We start from the raw sequence: 18,023 nt of genomic DNA on the forward strand, positions 1-18,023 counted from the left end.
ATAAAAATAACGAACAAGGAGAAAGCACAGAGCTGTTTGTTTGTGTGTGTGTGTGTGTGTGTGTGTGTGTGTGTGTGTGTGTGTGTGTGTGTGTGTGTGTGTGTGTGTGTGTGTGTGTGTGTTTCTGTGTGTGTGTGTATTAATGGGTGCGTGTGTGTGTATTAATGGGTGCGTGTGTGTGTATTTATGTGTGTCTGTCTGTGTGTGTGTGTGTGTGTGTTTGTGTGTTTCTGTGTGTGTGTGTGTGTGTGTGTGTGTGTGTGTGTGTGTGTGTGTGTGTGTGTGTGTGTGTGTGTGTGTTTCTGTGTGTGTGTGTGTGTGTGTGTGTGTGTGTGTGTGTGTGTGTGTGTATGTGTGTGTGTGTGTGTGTGTGTGTGTGTGTGTGTGTGTGTGATCCCTCCCAACACACACTCCCACCACCCCACCCCAACTCATCCGGCTGTGGCCTGTCCTCCCCTGACCCTGGAGGCCTAGGCCTTTCTAACAGAGCCATGAGTGTGTCGGGAGGGGGGTTGGCGGGGGGCTGCATGTGTGTGACATGGCCGAAAACCAATTATTAGACACTTTCTACCAAATGATGCCCAAGTCTTCGGGGAATGGGCAATCATGCAATAATTTAGCCACTGATTTAATTTTTTCTCCTGCAGTTTCTCTCCCCCACACACCACCCGAATCGTCTCTCTCCCTCTCCCTCTCCCTCTCTACCCCTCCCTCCTTCTCTCCCTCTCTCTCTGTAGTGGTAATGAGACCATCAGAGGGGCGATCTGCCAGGGATGTTCCTTCTCTATTTGGCAAACTGCATGATTGCCCCTCGAGCACATCGGGACTACTACCCTCATGTGATCATTATAAAGCCCTCTGACGTAAGCAACAGATCTGTGTGTGTGTGTGTGTGTGTGTGTGTGTGTGTGTGTGTGTGTGTGTGTGTGTGTGTGTGTGTGTGTGTGTGTGTGTGTGTGTGTGTGTGTGTGTGTGTGTGATGAGGGGATGTGAATACCAGTGTTTACCGATGATGTTAGCTACGCAGCAGTGAGTTATTCAGGAAGATGGAGATCATGCAGGCTCTCCAGTGAACGATGTGCACAACAAGGCTCTTGGACGTCGTGCTGAGCTGGTCCACCTCACACTCACACACCATTTGTGTGTGGACAGAGGGGGCTTTCTGCTTGAGTGTGTGCATGTGTGTGTATGTGTGCATTTATGTATGCGCGTGTGTATGTGCGTGTGTATGTGTATAGTGTGTGCGCCTGTGTGAGTATGTGTTGGCGTGTATGCACGTGTATGTGTATATGTGTGTGTGTGTATGTGTATGTATGTGTTTATGTACGTGCGTGCATGCTTACATGTATGTGTGTGTGTGAGTATGTGCGTGCGTGTGTGTATGTGCGTGCGTATGCGTATGTGTACGTGTGTGTATGTGTGCGTGCGTATGTGTACGTGTGTGTATGTGTGCGTGCGTATGTGTACGTGTGTGCATGTGTGTGTGCGTATGTGTACGTGTGTGTATGTGTGTGTGCGTATGTGTATGCGTGTGTTTCGTGGGGTGGCTTTGGGCCACCGTGGAGGCTGCCTGCCAGGCTGGTGACAGCTGGGGTCCTCTTCGTCAGTCGTGGCCTGATGCTCTCTCAGACAGCCTTATCATGGGATGTCCCCTGTTTTGACTCCCCACACAGGCTGCTGGTACACACACGCAACCACGCAAACACACACACACACACACACACACACATCGCACACGGACACAAAGCTTTAGGCAGCAGCGCACATAGCGGCATCTGGTCTGCTTACAGAGACAGGAAGCGGCAGAGAGAGTAACACTCCTTGATATCTCATTTAAGTTACCTCACTTCTACCTCAAACCGAGATAAAGAAAAAGTGCACCCACGCCGTCCCCGAGGCGCCCGCACTGCCACGCAGTGAGGCTCCGCCTCCCCCCCCCCCTGTCATCGGAGTGCGAGCCCCTGACGGCATGTGCACGCATCCCTTCCTATTGTACCCCGCAGGCGGTGATTGTGTTGACAGTCAGATGCTTAAATTATTTCGAGCCTTCTTGTTCACACTCGACAAAAGGCGGCGGGATTAAGGGAGCGGGAGAGGGATCAATTGTTACGATGGAAGCCTCTCGTCTGAACGGTGCGGCGGCATTGTGGCTCGCCGGCCCCCCCTGCCCTCCGAGTCTCGGCGAGTCGCCGCAGAGTGCTCGCCGTTCTCAATCAGCCGGGCGTTCGCACCGCACACTCCATCAAGAGGAGGTACTGAGGGAAAATAAAGTGATTTGTTCATATCCTTGAGCTTTTCAAGAGTGATGCACAAAAGCCATTGTGCCCGGTTGGAGTGAATGGGTCAACGAAAAAGAAAAGGAAAAGAGGAGAAAGAAATGCAATGTCAAGCGTGATTCATGGGCTCAAGGCCCCGTTACACATATCCATCCCGTTAATTCCACAGGAAACGCGGCCGCGAACGCACAGGCAGGCGAGCGCGCGCAAACACCAACATGCGCACGCCAATAAACATGCATGCAGGCGAGCAGGCACGCACACTTACACAAACACACACAGCCACAAACATACAAACGCTAAAACACACGCCTGTGAATGTGCACGCACAAAATGCACACGTCAGTCACACACACAACCACACACACACACACGCAAATGTATCAATGTCACCCGTGTTATAGCTCATCTAAATGTCTGTCAACTTTCCCTCCACGAGGAAGACGTACGTGGCAGGAAGCAGAAGCAAAATGAAAAGGAAAACGCAAAGACACAGACACAAAGGCAACAGCTCCCCGCCCCTCCGTATTTACACAGCGCCGCGCGAGTTCATCTCCCCGAGGCCAACGGTGGCTTCCCAAAAACCCGAGATGTGAACTTTCCCATTAAATATTAACCATTCCCATTCCCAAAGTGGCCGTCAAATCCCCACACGCACCTCCAACGACACAGCGGCGGTGGCGGCTTTAGAGACCCCAGCCACAGCGTCCCCCCCCCCCCCCGTCCCCCCCGTCCCCCCCAGCGCTCCCCGCTGAATAGCCAGCGCCGCTGTCGCCCGCTTGCGTTCTCGACGAGGCAGGGAGTTCAAAGAGCCAGGAACTGGGGAGCGGGGGGTGGGGGGTGAAGGAAATAGGGTGGGTGGGGGGGGGGCGGGATGGGGGGGGGGGGGGGGAGAGAAGGGGGAGTGGGAAGGTGGATGCGGCTGCGGCTGCCTACATGTGCTCATTCTTACGTGAATCTATAGGGAGCAGAGCGGCGTTCTGTGCGTATGAGGGGGGGGGGGGGGGGGGGGAGTTAGTGCGAGGAAGGAGGTATTTAAAATCCCTGCTCCCGGTGCGGGGATGCACAATGCCTTCTGATCCGCAACCTCGCACTCACCCCCGTGGTCGATTGTTAGGGAATAGACGGCGTGTGAGTGGGAGTGGGTAAGCGCAGAAGTTTGAATGCAGGCTTTTGATGTCCCACAAAAACACAGATCTCTGAGGCATTTATATGTAAATGATGGATAACATGAGGGGATTCAATGCGAAAGATATTTTTTAAGAAAAGCCATTGAAGTGTTCTGATTGACCTTTTTTTAATTTTTTTATACACAATAGACAACGGGAAGGCAAAGGGCACATGCATATCTAAACACACGCTCAGATGTGAATGTATGTTGTACACACACAAAAACACACATACACACACATCCCTCTCTCTGCATATGCACACGCACACGCACACACATACACACAGGCACACATAGCACCTCCCATCAAATACACACGCCCACACACACACACACACGTGCACACACTCACACACACAGGTTACATGTTGGTTAAAAACTCCTTGATATTCAAACAACTGATGTTTTGGAATTTGGTACCAGAAAATAGCTTTCTAAAAAGCTGATTTCCCTTCCATACGATACAGTGTGTCCAGTGAGTGCGTCATCTGGCAATTCATCAGCAAACGTTCACATTTGCGTCCAGCTGGAACACGCTCTGTTGTCAGGGAAACCGGAGGAATCGCTTTTTATTTGGACACTGACTTGTGTTCACACACGACCACAACCCCGTCAATTGCCAGAACATTTAGACTCTGCAACCGCATGTGTAAAGTAAACCTCTTCTGGCTCACACCATTACACCCACCACCAGGAAATAGGAAGAGGGGGGGGGGCAACAATTAAGAGAAGGAGAGAGAAGTGCAGAAGAAGTACTGTAGTACAAAAAAGAAATATATATATATATTACAAAGAAAATTATACAATGAGGTCGTGGGGGGATGGTGCGGCTTTGAGACCCCCCCCCCCCCCTTATCTCACATCTGTCTGGAGAAGCGTGTCAGAAGTGCCTTTTTGAGTCGGCGGGGTTAAAAGAGGAGGCAGTTTTCCCGCCGCAGACGCCGTTAAACGGTTCAGCGGTTTGACAGTGGCTGACGCTACTGACGCCTGCTCCGCCCCCTGGGGGCGCCACGCATCCCCCCGGGGGCACATCAAAACACACACCTATAGCGCCGCCCCCACCGCAGAGATCAACAATAACACAGCAGGAGGGGGGGTAGCCTCTGAGCAGCCCGTCGGAGGCTGGTGGAAATAGGAGCACTTTCCCGCTCTTCGTTGTGTTGTTTCCCCCTCTCTTTATGTCCGCTGCCATAATTGAGTTGGCAGTTAGAGGCGGGGGCGCGCACGCCGCCTCGTGTGGAACGGGAGAACCGAACGTGTTCTACATGTAAGGTAAAGCCGCTGGCGTCACGGTGCCCTGCTCCATAGCTTTCTGTGTGTGTTTTTGCTTTATCGTATAACATTTTTGCGATGCATTATAACAGTTATGTATTCATATATTTTATCCATGTATTGTGCCTTTTTTTTTTTTTTGTGGGATGAGGGGCTGAGAGCTAAGAACGATATGAATGAGTGTAATCCTTGCCTGTACCTCTTCCTTCGTGTGCGCTGCAGCTGGTAGTCTCTTGTCTTCCCACACACACACACACAAAAAAAGAAGACAAACAAACACACACACACACGCACACAAACTGCTCCATTTTACCGTCATTACACAGTACGGTCCCCCCCCTATCCCCCCCGCTCCCTTTGGAGCCTTGTTCTGCCTCCGGTGGTACATTTGACGGTTTGTCGAGCGGCACGTAGGTGTGTAGCCTCCGCCGCGCTCCTGATCAAACAGCCGGGCTGACGCAGGGCCAATTACCCGGGCTGCCTCCTCTCATCTCTCGTTTAAGGGGAGTGAAGGTGTAGAGCCCGCCGCGGAGCGGACGACGGGAAGAAGAAGAAGAGGAAGAAGAAGAAGAAGAAGAGATAGAGAGGGGCGGAAGGTACGTAGGAATGAAAAGGGGGACAAAAAAAAAAGCTGAAAGTGATAGCGGCAGCGTGTTATTACAAGACTGGCAGATGTGAAAGTACCCAGTTCGCCGTCCCACGGGGAAGTTGACATATGCACCATTATGAAAAAGTAAACAATGGCTCAGACACTTTAAGCCTTTTATGGAAAACCTTAAGCCTCAGCAATCTGTAAATAGGCCAGCGTGAGGCGGTAAAAAAATGAAAAAAAACAAAGAAGGGAAAAAGAAAGAGAGAAGAAATGGGGAATATTAAGTCAAATCAAAAGTTACACAGTAGGTTGTGTGGGGCTGTGAACCCACGCACCCTGCCAGCCACCCTTATACTTTTTGCTGCATGAATGCATGTCACTTGGTATTGTGCCACATTTTATACCAAAAGAAATGGGACATAATATAAGTATTTTTCATACCCATAAAAGGTGTTTTATATTCTTTTTCTCTGCAGAATTCAATTCAAGGTTGAGCGAGAGTTAAACCGTGTGCATAGCCTCTCCATTGTTCCCTCCACACTCAGGAGCAGAGAGAAACGCAGTATGGGTTAATGTGTTGCATTTAACATAACGCTTCCACAGGTGGGCTGGGGCTTCCGAGGGCTTACTATAGATTTACTAGGCAGATCGCTACGGCGACGAGGAACAGGATGATACTGAGGATCCATGTTAACCGGCCGTAGGGATTAACTGGTGAATTAAAGAAGAGATTGAATAAAGGCTAATGTTTAGTCATTGAAGCCATATGAAATGCACGCAGGCACACATGGACACACGCACACCAGCACACACATACACACCCACATACACACACACACACACACACACACGCACTCTCACTGCAGGCAGACCTTGAACGCGGCGTTGCGGCCCTTGCGTGGGTTTGGAACTTATTGCAGCTGTAGTAAAAGGATGCGTTGAATAGTGGTTGGAAAGTAGTTTCAAGAGAGACCTTGCCTCTGGATAAACTGTTATTCTACTTGCATTGGTGAAGGTATAGCTGAAGGGGGGGGGGGAAGTGAAGTAGAAAAATGTAATTAGGAAGAGGAAAAGGCTGCTTCTGACAATTGCCCAGAGAAGCCTTGGCTTGTTGTGGCGCAGGCTACAGCGCTCACAACAGGAGCCAAGGAAAAAGATATTAGAAAAGGAAGCAGCGCACGGGACCTTATCAGGCGGCAAGACGGTGAGGATGAAAGAGGAGAGGCTGCATAACCATGAGCCGGAGAAACAAGGGCGAGGGCATTCGCTAACCGTGTTTCTATCAGTAAAAATAAAAATAAAACGAAGTGAAACATCCCCACAGTGGCATTAAGTTGAATAAAGAAACAGATTTAAAGACGGCCGGGCTTCACCCACCGACGGTCGCCTTGGACTTGGCCGAGTAGCACAGGATCCGGCCGCTGAGCGTGGTGTTCTCCTTCACCGCCGTCTCCGCCTCCCGCTCCATCACGGACGCCAGCTCCCGGGCCAGGGGCGACAGGTAGGCGGCGGCCACGAAGGCCAGGACGGCGTGGAGGGTCTCCGTGACCCCGCCAAGCACCTGCAGCTCCTCGCTCACCGCCGTGACCAGGGCCGGCCGAGCCGCGTGGAGGGCGGACGAGACTCTGTCGAAGCCCGTCCCCCCGGGACACGAGCCGAGGGCGGCGTGCAGGAAGGACAGCACCCACTGGCTCCTCACCGCCTGTCAGACCACACGGCACGCAAGGGTTTGACGAGAGCCCGGCCGAGATATCGCCGATATCGGCTGACCGCAGATTGATCGTGTCGGCGTATATGAATGCCGAATGCCGATATGCACCGATAGGAAATGATGTGATATTTGAATGTCATAAACTCTTCATAAATCCTCTACTGTCGTGGTGGAGCCTCTAAATGCTTTAAAGGAGTACATCCACCTAAACACTCCCAACACTAACAGTTTGACATCATGTTCTTTGTGAAGGTTAGTAGCTCCTCCCTATACAACATCTAATTGGTTCCTTTAGCTCATCAATAACGGCCGGTATATATATGTATTTGAAATATTGGCCGATATGTCGATAATGGTAAATATTTTATTCCCTACATTGGTGACGGCATCGGCTCCTAAAAACCCAGCATCGGTCGGGCTCTAGTTTTCACTGGGTGGTTATAAGGTTTAATCAGTAGTATTTATTACATTTTTGGGGGAGGGGAAGTATTGTATTGCAGTATAGTTCAAGACATTCTCAGCAACTAAACACTACAATCGACTAACATATGGTAGGTAACGGTACGTACTGTGTATTAGGAGCTTCAGATACAATCAAGTTAGTAGCAGATTAGATTACATTAGTGTTAGCCACAACGATTCACAGTGCTGACCTGGTAGTGTGAAAGCACTTCAGCCTCGGGATAGAGGAAACACAGCTGCTGGAGGCAGTGGACCCGTTCGGCGAGGGACAAGGTAAACAGCCGCCTGGGTCCCTGATCCTCTGGAGCGCAGGAGGACAGCCGGGCCAGCAGGTGGCGCCGCAGCGGGCGACGCACGTCGTCCCAGGCCTCCTGGACCTACACAGAACGGGAGAGTGAGTGGACCGAGAGACGCAGGCGTCAGCGATATTTTTTTATAACAACGCCATGCACTGATTGCTGATCGTCAGCCTGATTCACTTCCTCTCCCTCTCTGCGCCATACAAAGCCTTTAGGGGGGGAAGTTTAGAAATCATGTGACATTGTAGTGTTAAGATATGAATGCAGTTCACCACGACGGATGCATGAAAGAACTGTGTTGAGAAACTCCATGACCTGTAACATGTACAGTGACCATGGCGTCTATGACAAAGATAACCGCTTGTGATTGGTTGAACTGACTTACTTGCGGGCTAAAGCCGTGAAGGAACGACATTGGTAAATTCAAATTAATATAATTTTTTCCTCAAAGCAGAAGTGGTGGCATATGTGTTCAGTCCCATTCAGCTCCATAATTTGCAACCATTTTGATTATAACAGGCTACGGTGAATTATTTAATAAAAGACAAAAACAAACAACGTCTAATTCGTGACCGCGCACTTCACTCTATTACTTGGACGCAGCCTAACTACTCTGGCACACAGAGCTAATTAAACCCCAGAGCGTGTTTATTTGGGGGTTGAATCAACTCCCACTTTAACGTCCCAAATTGAATCCCATAACACAAGCAATCATCGGACTGGCCATACCTCCAGGGAGCAGTCGTCTCTCAGCGTGTTGACCACCGGGAACGAGGAGGTGGCCTGCTGCCCGGACAGGGAGCCGGAGGAGGAGGAGGAGGGGGGGCTGGAGAAGGAGATGCCGCACTGGGAGGACAGGTTCACCAGCAGCAGTAGCACCGTCTCCTCTCTGCCCTCCTCGTCTGAGCCCAGGTACTGGTGCTGAGGGGATGGAGAGGGCCGTGACAGGGAAGAAGGCGGCGGGAGACGGAGGAACGGATTGAGGATGGGGAATGATGCTTCAGCACAGGTGGCCATTTAGAATATGTATTAATAATGAAAAGGTTAACTAAGGTTGATCTCAATCATAGCAAATATCATCTAGCACCAGTATTTATTTTTGCAACGGGGCTTCCTGTATTTTTCTGATGTCTGAATGTAAATCCCTTCTTTGAATGTGAAAGTACGTTTTGCTTGCAGTTTCGAAAACGGTACTGCTTGAATTGAATTATCAGGGTAGGCATTTATTTGTGTCTGTGTGCGGATGCCACCGTTGATGGGGCAATGCATTACCAAAGCCTTGAGGAAGTCCATGATGTCCTGATGTCCTGTGGCCACCGGCCGGGTGCCACTGATGCTCTGGGGACTGAGCCACTGCAGGACCTCTGTTGGGCTCGCAGGCAGCTCCCCGGTCAGGCCGCCTCCCATCTTGGCCTGCAGCTCCTTCAGGCTCTGCTCAATACTGGACAAAACATATGGACGTGCACTGTGTGTTTACATGTACAGATTGAGACACACTGTTCACAATAGTAACCCCACATTTCTTAAGGGGTTAGTGTCACACACTAACACTCGCTCCCTATTGCTCTCCCCTGCTTTTGATATGTATCTCTTTATCTCTCTCTGCCCCTCTGTTGCCTTCTACAGTTAGAAGCGGGTGACAGATACAGGAGCATCACCAGTAATGAACAGAGACATCGGTGTATCAATGCTACTGAGTGTGTACTGGCACTCACACACACACAAACTATGTTATAATTTGAACTGACTGCATCAAGCTCGAATGTTCATCCTCTATATGTGATAGATATAAATGACATCCTAGGGATCATGTTTAGTAATTTCCATGCAAATCCATGCATACACTCCTTAATGTGTGTGTGTGTGTGTGTGTGTGTGTGTGTGTGTGTGTGTGTGTGTGTGTGTGTGTGTGTGTGTGTGTGTGTGTGTGTGTGTGTGTGTGTGTGTGTGTGTGTGTGTGAGCGATTTAACATAACAAAGTTGTTCTGTATGCTGCTGCCCTTTTATTTGCACCTTCTCCACATCTCTCTGTCTGACTGTCTGTCTGTCTTCCTTTCTATCTCTCTCTCCCTGTCTCTCTCACTCGATCCTTCAAAGTAAACATGCACACTTACACTAAAGAACCTACAGACACACACAACATGTTTTTGAGCAAATGTCCATGTGTGTGTGTGGAAGTGTGCCGTGTGTTCATATCTGTGATACAGAGCCAAAAGGCCATTTTGCTATCAAACCGCTCATACTCCTCCCCCCTATCCCTCCTCCACAGGACTATAAACCACCTCCTGCTCGCTCCTGGGCCATGAACATATCCAGATGTCTTCCAACGGCAACACATTAAATAACTGTTCAATCTGATACACTTGGAACGGGGGGTGTACAGGGATAAAATGTTATAGACTGTTAAAAATCCCTGTCCTCTAGATTGAACATTGGGGCATGTACTGCTCTCCCCTCTCTTTCCCCTCTCTCTCCCCACTATCTCTCTCTCTGTATATCTATCTTTCTTTTTCTCTCTCACTCTCTCTTCTCAGCCCTCTTTCTATTTTTTTGACACTAACCTGCTGACTGATAGAATCGTGATTATATAGCGAGCGTTAATGTCAGAGTTTTGTGTTTCCGTGCCTAAGGTCAGACATAAGTGTTTGTGTGTGCGTGTGCATGTGCGCCTGTGTGTGTGTCATTGTTTTCCTAGAAGGCTACACTACACTGAACTCTGTGATTGAACTACAGTGACCGATCCAGTATGTTTGACACTGTGTTGCTCAGCTGGCCTGGGCAGCATGGATTATAGCGCTGCAATGACATTAAAGGGCCCCTATCTTACCACAAGGTATGAGTGTGATTAGCCATTGCAAGCCATTTCAAAATCTAACCTAAACTGTGACATAGTGACAACTCCAGTGTAAGGCTTGTAATGGCTAATCACACCTGGTGGTGAAATAGGGGGCCCTTCAATGCATGAATGTGGTGTCTATACATATACTCCTATATTTTTAAGATAAATAAGTGCATAAACAAGAGTAAATGGGTGGAACCCAAATGACTGCAGTTTCAAATGGTCTCATCTGAACTTAACTAAAGCATTGCAAAAAGCTTTCAAGGCACCTTAGACACCAGATGCTCACTCGCTGTTTTAGCCTGGAACTCAAATAACAAGCATTCTCTTTCCTACTAAAATACCCAGTCCAGGGTGTAACCAGATGTATAATTGTTTTATTTTGTTTCCCCGTTAAATAAAGATAGAATGCCATAGTACTATCGGTACTTTATTGATCCCAGACGGAAATATATTTATCCAACGCCAACCAATCGTGGTATGGAAGAGAAACACCTCAATAACATTTGTCTATGTAGTTATTGTTGTAACCACTGCAGTAATATTATGTATCTATATTGAGAGAGAGAGAGAGAGACTGTATCTATGTATCTATATATACACAGACAGACTCCTAACTCTCCCTCTTCTAATACTCTTTCCATTTGCTTCTGAATGCCCGCCTTTCAATTACCGCTCCTTCGACCCTCGCGCTGTAAGGTAGACCGTGGCCGTGAATGGTCTGTGTCGACAAGTCCATCCGGCTCTACAGAAACGCCCTGACCTTTAGCCTGCCAATGTGCGAGCTGCTAGCAGTCCTAATCAACTGGGCCGGATTAGCTCCACAACCTGATGACTTCCAGTGCCAAGAGCTCAGACGCCCAAAGAGAGAGAGAGCAAGAGAGAGTGAAAGAGAGAGAAGGAGAGTGAGAGTGAGAGCAAGTGAGATGGAAAGAGAGAGGGAGAGAGATGGATTCAGGAAAAGAATGAGAGACAAAGACGGCCAAAGTGGGATAGAAAAGAGAAGACTCCAGATAAAGGATAAAAAAAAAGAAAAAGGTTGAGCTTTCAGAGTCTGGACGACAATGGACAGGACAGTAATGGCAAACGCCGCAGTAACAAAAGACCCACGAATGAGAGATGGAAGCAAGCTGAGGCAACGAGACGGAATGGTTTCCTAAAGCACCTTGACAAACATGGTAGTGTAACTGACATGCATAAACACACACACACAGCACAACATCTGAATGCCTGCAGAGGGAGAGAAAAAGAAAGCGGGAGAGAGTGAAAGAAAGAGAGAAAGAGAAACAGAGAGAGAGAGAGAGAGAGAGAGAGAGAGAGAGAGAGAGAGAGAGAGAGAGAGAGAGGAGGTCTTTCATTAGATATGATGGCACATTTCACAGCTCCCTGACTTACAGAAACCCAATCCGGCGATTAGTCAGCGCTTTGACGTTATCTTAAGTTCCTTGTCAGAATTAATTTAGTGTGGGTGGGCTACAGCGAGGCTGTCTGTCTGTCGCGCTCCACTCCTCTCGTCCATTGGGGGGGTCTCTGTGTGTGTGTGTGTGTGTGTGTGTGTGTGTGTGTGTTCGGTGTAGGGGGATCCTTTTCAAATAAGCCCCAGCTCAACTGAGTGCCAAAGCAGCCGTCAGGGAACCGAATAACTGCCCTATCAAAGGGGCCCATTCTGTGCATGGAGAGAGGGGTGGGCTGGGAGGGTACAGGGGGTGAATGGGCCTGAATGAACAGGGGGGGAAGCAGATCTCTCCCTTGGCCAGGACCCATGGCCCACTTAGTGCCCACGGCCTCCAGCCAGCAGGGCCCGCCGGACACCAGAGAGGAGATAACACCAGATACACTCACCTGACACACTTCTCCTGCACCGCTGCACGCAAACTCAATACCCTCCCTTGTTTTTTTTGTTAAGATGGAAATCTATGTTGTGTGTCTGTGTTTTCGGTGTGTCTTTAGAGACTGTGCATTAAATCTCTGCCGACAAGCTATCACATGACAAATTCATACACCGTTTCCAACACGCGCAAACACAGACACAGACAAAGACACACACACACACACACACACACACACACACACACACACACACACACACACACACACACACACACACACACACACACACACACACACACACACACACAGTGATGTAGGGGTACTTATGTTGCAGCCTGATCAGGATTGACAGGAGGCTAGTGGAGACCATTTGCCTCAGTGCTCTCTGCGGTGAGGTCGGAGGCATCTATACTGTAAGGAGGCTTGCACTGACACTTAATTAGGTCTCTTCCTGTCCCAAACACACACACACACAAACACACACACTCAAAAACACGCGTGCACGTTCACACAAACACAGACACATAAACGCACACACATCTCCGGCTCAACCTGAGCCCTGTGCAGCCAGTGTCCCATCTGATGAAACTAATGGATTACAGCATTTCAATTTGTGGGAGCCGGCTCCGTTGTCAGCGTATCTTAATCTCTTTTAATTAGGGAGCAGCTCTTAGTCAAATGTCTGACATCCGATAGCTGGGAGCAGGCCAGTCACTTTGACCCATAAACAGGTGAGAGCTCATTCACAGGGGCTGGCATTAGATACTGCATATCTCTTCCTTGGTCTCTTTCCCCCCACCCCCCCGTCTTATTTCACTTTGTGTTTGCTCGTTGTATCGAGCCATCCTAACGTCTCGCCTCCTTCCTGTCCTCGCTCCTTATCGGCATCCATCCACTGTCTGCGGCCTTATCTGCATCCAGCCACTGTATGTGTATGTGTGTGTGCACAGATGTGGGTGAGCGCACGTACACACACACACACACACACACACACACACACACACACACACACACACACACACACACCCCTACTTGCGGTCAGGTGTGCCTGTATGCGCTGGCACCACAGGAGAAGGTATATTAGAAACTCACATCTAATCCAGGTTGAATTCAGGGGGAGAAACGGAGGATAAATGGAAGATAGATTCCTTCTGCTGATGTTCTGCTGAGGGGACTGTCTGAAAGGTGATGTGAAGCGGAGATGGCTGCAAACAGACACACTGACCAGTTCCCCCCCCCCCCCCCCTCCCCCGCAAACCCCCTTATACCACCACGGACAGGATCGTCTTGTTTTTAGCCCCATTCCCCATTTTCCAGAGCCTTTGTTCTCATAATGGTTACCCCTCTGCCATCTGCGGGAACACAAAATAACCCTTTAATGCAAAGAGAGGAGAAAAATGGCCCGGCCTTCAGTAATAAGCCTTGAATTACCCACCCAAGGGTTTTCGTTTCAAGATGTGGAATCCTCAATTATTATGTTCCCATTTAGAAGAGATGGGAAAGAAAAGGGGGGGGGGCGAATGGAGAGAGTGAGGGAACCCGATGGAGAGGTATTGAGAAAGAAAAGGGGGAGCAAAGAGAATGAAGCAGAAGGTAGAGAAAGTGTGGGGGGGGGGGCGGCGCTGAAAAGAGAGGAGAAGGTGGCCAGACGCTAATGGCGCCAGAGTGAGGCTTTGTTGAGCCGTTACATTTAGCTTTTTCCTCGCAGGCTTTTTCTTGCCTTTCCACCACAAAGGATAAAAGAGCTAAAGTATCGATTTTTTTCCCCGTATTATCCTCATCATTTCCTCTGTATTTCTCACTCTCTATCTCTTAACCTTACCGAATCTTCATTTTCTCAGTGTGCCGCGGCAACGTTGATATCCTTTCAACAGGTGTGGTGCGCCATGACATAGAACGTTCAAAGGCACCACAAGTGTTGACTGTTAAGTGGCCTTTAATTCATGATTGTGAGTGGATGGATTTTTCTAGTTTGGATTTGATGCGCCCCTCATCAGAATTATACAAAAATGTTTCCATGACACACAAGTTCAATCAATCATCACAAAGAAGGTTGACATGGTGTTTTGTCTTGATTCATTAATACTCAGAACAGCATAGTCATAATAATGAGTATAATATGCACTATGACTTGAATGATGATGAAAAGTAGGATAATGTATAATGCAGGCTGCTTCAGCAGACTCACCTGCAGGCATTGAGATGGAGCTTTTCCTCTGTGTCTTGGAGAAGCTGCTGGTAGTCGATCTCGCTTGGCACCCCAGGGACCAGCAGCTCCATGAAGGCATGGTCGTGTGGAAAGTCCCCCGGCCACTCCATGACCACCCTGCTGGACCACAACCACAAGGAATTCAGGGACATGAAGACAAGTCATCCAGAAAGTCATCCACTTCACTGCATATGGCACAATGTCTCTATGCTTAGAAGGAAATCATGTGTTTTTATTGTTTTATTATTGCATCAACGCAAATGCAAAAAGCGCCCGATAATGACTTCCAAAAGTTAACCTTCATACCGCCCACTGACACAAGCCGTATCCCCACAACATAACGCACACTACCATACATGAGTCACGCCATTGACTTATGTGTGTCATTCGCTATTCTGGATGGGTCCCTGAATTATAGGTGCAGATGATTTACACTTGACAGCCGAGGGAAGCGGTATGATCAACAAAATATGCGTTGACGTCACTCCACACATCCCCTCCAAATATGATGAACATCATAGAACGCTCTAAAATCTAAATACATTGCCTCAGCTTCTCACCATCACCACCTACAGACACTACAGTGGATTAACACTGGCAACCGCCCTGACACAGTAAATCTACGATCAGACAGGCTCCACTTACAGACGGCTATGTCTTTGTGATACCACCACTCTGACTGAAGAGGACCACCTCTATTCCTAGCTGGCTGGTTAGCACGATGTGCTAACCAGCCAATCCCACGCTGGTGTGTATCCCTCCGAAAACACCACATCAACTTTGTCATCAGCGTGAGTCAAGTGCAAGGTAATGGAGGGCACCAGCATCAATTTGCCATTCTCCCGCTCTCGCCCCCACTACTGCACCGGCTGCTCTGATTTGAATAATTCCTGTCAAACTCCTGAAAGGGGGCTGCTCTTCCACTGCACACGCACACAGTAAACACTCAGCCCGAGCTCTGACAGCAGAGACAGGGAGAGGCTCAACATTCATTTAGGTCCATGTAAAAGGCAGCCATTCCAGCTGTACAAATATAACGTTTATTTTCTCGATAGTTCAGCTCCTGCGTTGTAATCGTCCTCTATTCTCCATCCCACTAACCAACATCTTCTTTCAACATCCTCATGCTCGCTGCGTGTGTCAATGATTAAGTAAGTGTCACTGAGTAGTGGGATGTAAAAAATTGTGGTTTTGTGTGTGTGTGTGTGTGTGTGTGTTTGTTCTTCTTACCAATCAATCTTATTAATGAATGAATGTATGTATAAGCGTTGACCTTCTCAATTAGTTTTTGATCGTGTTTGTGTACAACAAGGCAGCTAATGTGTGTATTGTTAAGGATTCATCAGTCTGAACACGCAAACTCATTAGAGCTATGCTTCACACAGACTCCAGTGTGCTATCATTAGCTTCCTACAGAGCAGATGTTTAAGGGCCCACCGAGTATTGAGTGTTGCCACAGCGATGACGGTGCTGGCTAGGCCATGCTAAGCTACTCTGTGTCTGCCACAGACATTGAATCAGAGGCTATGGCTAAGAGTAGGAAGCATGAAGCACGCGAGAGAGAGCTGCAGTTCAATCTCTCTTGATCCAGCCTGTCTACATCGGCAAGGGTAACACACAGGGACATTTACAGTAATGAGTTGTTCCTAAAATATTCAGCAGCACAACCCCCAGGACACCTGCTTTAAGCCACTTAGAGCATGACAGGTTAAAGTCACAATTATTTTAAAGGGGGCAGCTAAGAGTCAGCTGTGTGTGAAAATTCATAAATTAAAGAGGTGCATAATCTAAGATTACCACGCTGCTGAAACTGATCTAAAGCTCAGAGTGGTAGGATGGATTGCTGTGCAGCATACGCTGAACTGCTCATCTGTGTATCCAGCACCAATGAATTTTAGATGGTAAAAAAAAAAAATGCTCTTGGAAACACAATGGAATGGAAAAAGAAGAGTTTCACACACTCACACACACACACACACACACACACACACACACAAACTTAAACAACAGCAGAAAAACGACAACCTTTTGAAGTATATGATTCCACAGGTCAGGTGACACATCTCCACATTTCATTCGTCATCCAAGAAAAAAGTGAGACAACAGGCAAAAGCCATGTGTGAAACCATAGTCATTTATCCATCCCACACATTGTTTTGATTAATTTGGCCGCACTCTACAACACTGCTTCAATCGATTGATGTCAGAGGGCAGTAATATGTTCATCCCTCAGCCCAGTATCTACATGAGGTTAGGTCTGAGGCCTTGTCATTCCATAACTTTAATTTGTGCAGGTGTGTCTGAGCTCACTATGCTGTACAATATTTCACTTTCCACTTTCCAACATGAAGCCAACATCTCATGTTGACCTATTTTTTCATGGTGGCCTCAATGACTCAATGTGAAGTGTGATTTTTCGAGTCATGTGAATATTAAGAGAAAGATGGCAGAACTGTATGCTACTTTTCTGCTTGAGATTGTCATATCCAACAAATATTATTAGAAACATTGAGCAACCAATTCAATATCAGAAAAACAATATGTTCTTCAAGCCCAGCATTGCAGGGCTACTATATGACTGTTAACTTCTTACCTCTATTCAATTTAACATTGTAGGTTGCCATCATAACCTACTTTTTAAAAACCTGCATATTGTATAACCGTCTAAACGTTTGCTGAAAACAACTCCAGCTCTTGGAAAATGTATTTAGCAAACCTTTAGGACAAGTATAATGTGCTCTAATGTATATGCATAGACAGATAACATAGACACAACTAATAATTGACATACCAACGTCCTCAAGCAGGTAATCAGTTATCAAATAATGTGATTTTAGGATTATAGTGCACAGCAAAAGGATCTCCTTAATTGTGCCCTCCTTAGAACTGCAAATTAATGACACACATTAGATGACAGAAAACACTGACGAGCATTTATACACAACGTCGTTATATTTAACAACATCGCTTGAAAGTCCAACGTACCACTCTGTAAGGGTGCTGTTAATAAGTGTTCAGGATTTATCAATAGAAACCACAACAGTAGTAGGTAAATACTGAAGCATTAGCAATGTACATGGTATTCCGTTATTTCCAACACGGAGAGCGTCCGTGACAACCACCCGGAAGTTAAACAACATCAACCTTCCGCTCACTGGAACGGTCCAATATTAGTGTTTAAATAGGGGTGTTTCGGTCATGTTATAAATAAATATAGAACATTAAATTAAATTTGACAAAATTTTAGTAGATAGAACATATTATTAATAGATAGAAATTTGTATCATATTTAGCAATTGAAAATATCAGAATTGAGGTTGAAATACAAAACTCTTAATCTGTGAAATGTCCCATTGTCAACT

General features: G+C 47.7%; 1 protein-coding gene across 2 annotated transcripts; it reads right to left on the bottom strand.

The window, feature by feature from the left end:
* Window positions 1-3,292: 3,292 nt before the first annotated feature.
* kiaa0825 (KIAA0825 ortholog) lies at window positions 3,293-17,800 on the bottom strand. Of its 2 annotated transcripts, none has more exons than XM_060054306.1 (6): window positions 17,647-17,800; window positions 14,641-14,778; window positions 9,056-9,224; window positions 8,513-8,704; window positions 7,676-7,861; window positions 3,293-7,013 (listed from the first exon to the last, which is right to left on the bottom strand). In XM_060054306.1, exons 2-6 carry the CDS (start codon window positions 14,769-14,771, stop codon window positions 6,681-6,683), a joined length of 1,011 nt encoding a protein of 336 aa, XP_059910289.1. In that variant the 5' UTR covers window positions 14,772-14,778; window positions 17,647-17,800; the 3' UTR covers window positions 3,293-6,680. The 2 variants fall into 2 exon arrangements, with proteins under 2 accessions (XP_059910289.1, XP_059910290.1); XM_060054307.1 differs by having other exon boundaries at window positions 14,641-14,781; window positions 17,647-17,798.
* Window positions 17,801-18,023: the final 223 nt, after the last annotated feature.

This window comes from Gadus macrocephalus, chromosome 6, assembly GCF_031168955.1.
Source record: "Gadus macrocephalus chromosome 6, ASM3116895v1".
In the NCBI taxonomy this organism is placed as follows: Eukaryota; Metazoa; Chordata; class Actinopteri; order Gadiformes; family Gadidae; genus Gadus; species Gadus macrocephalus.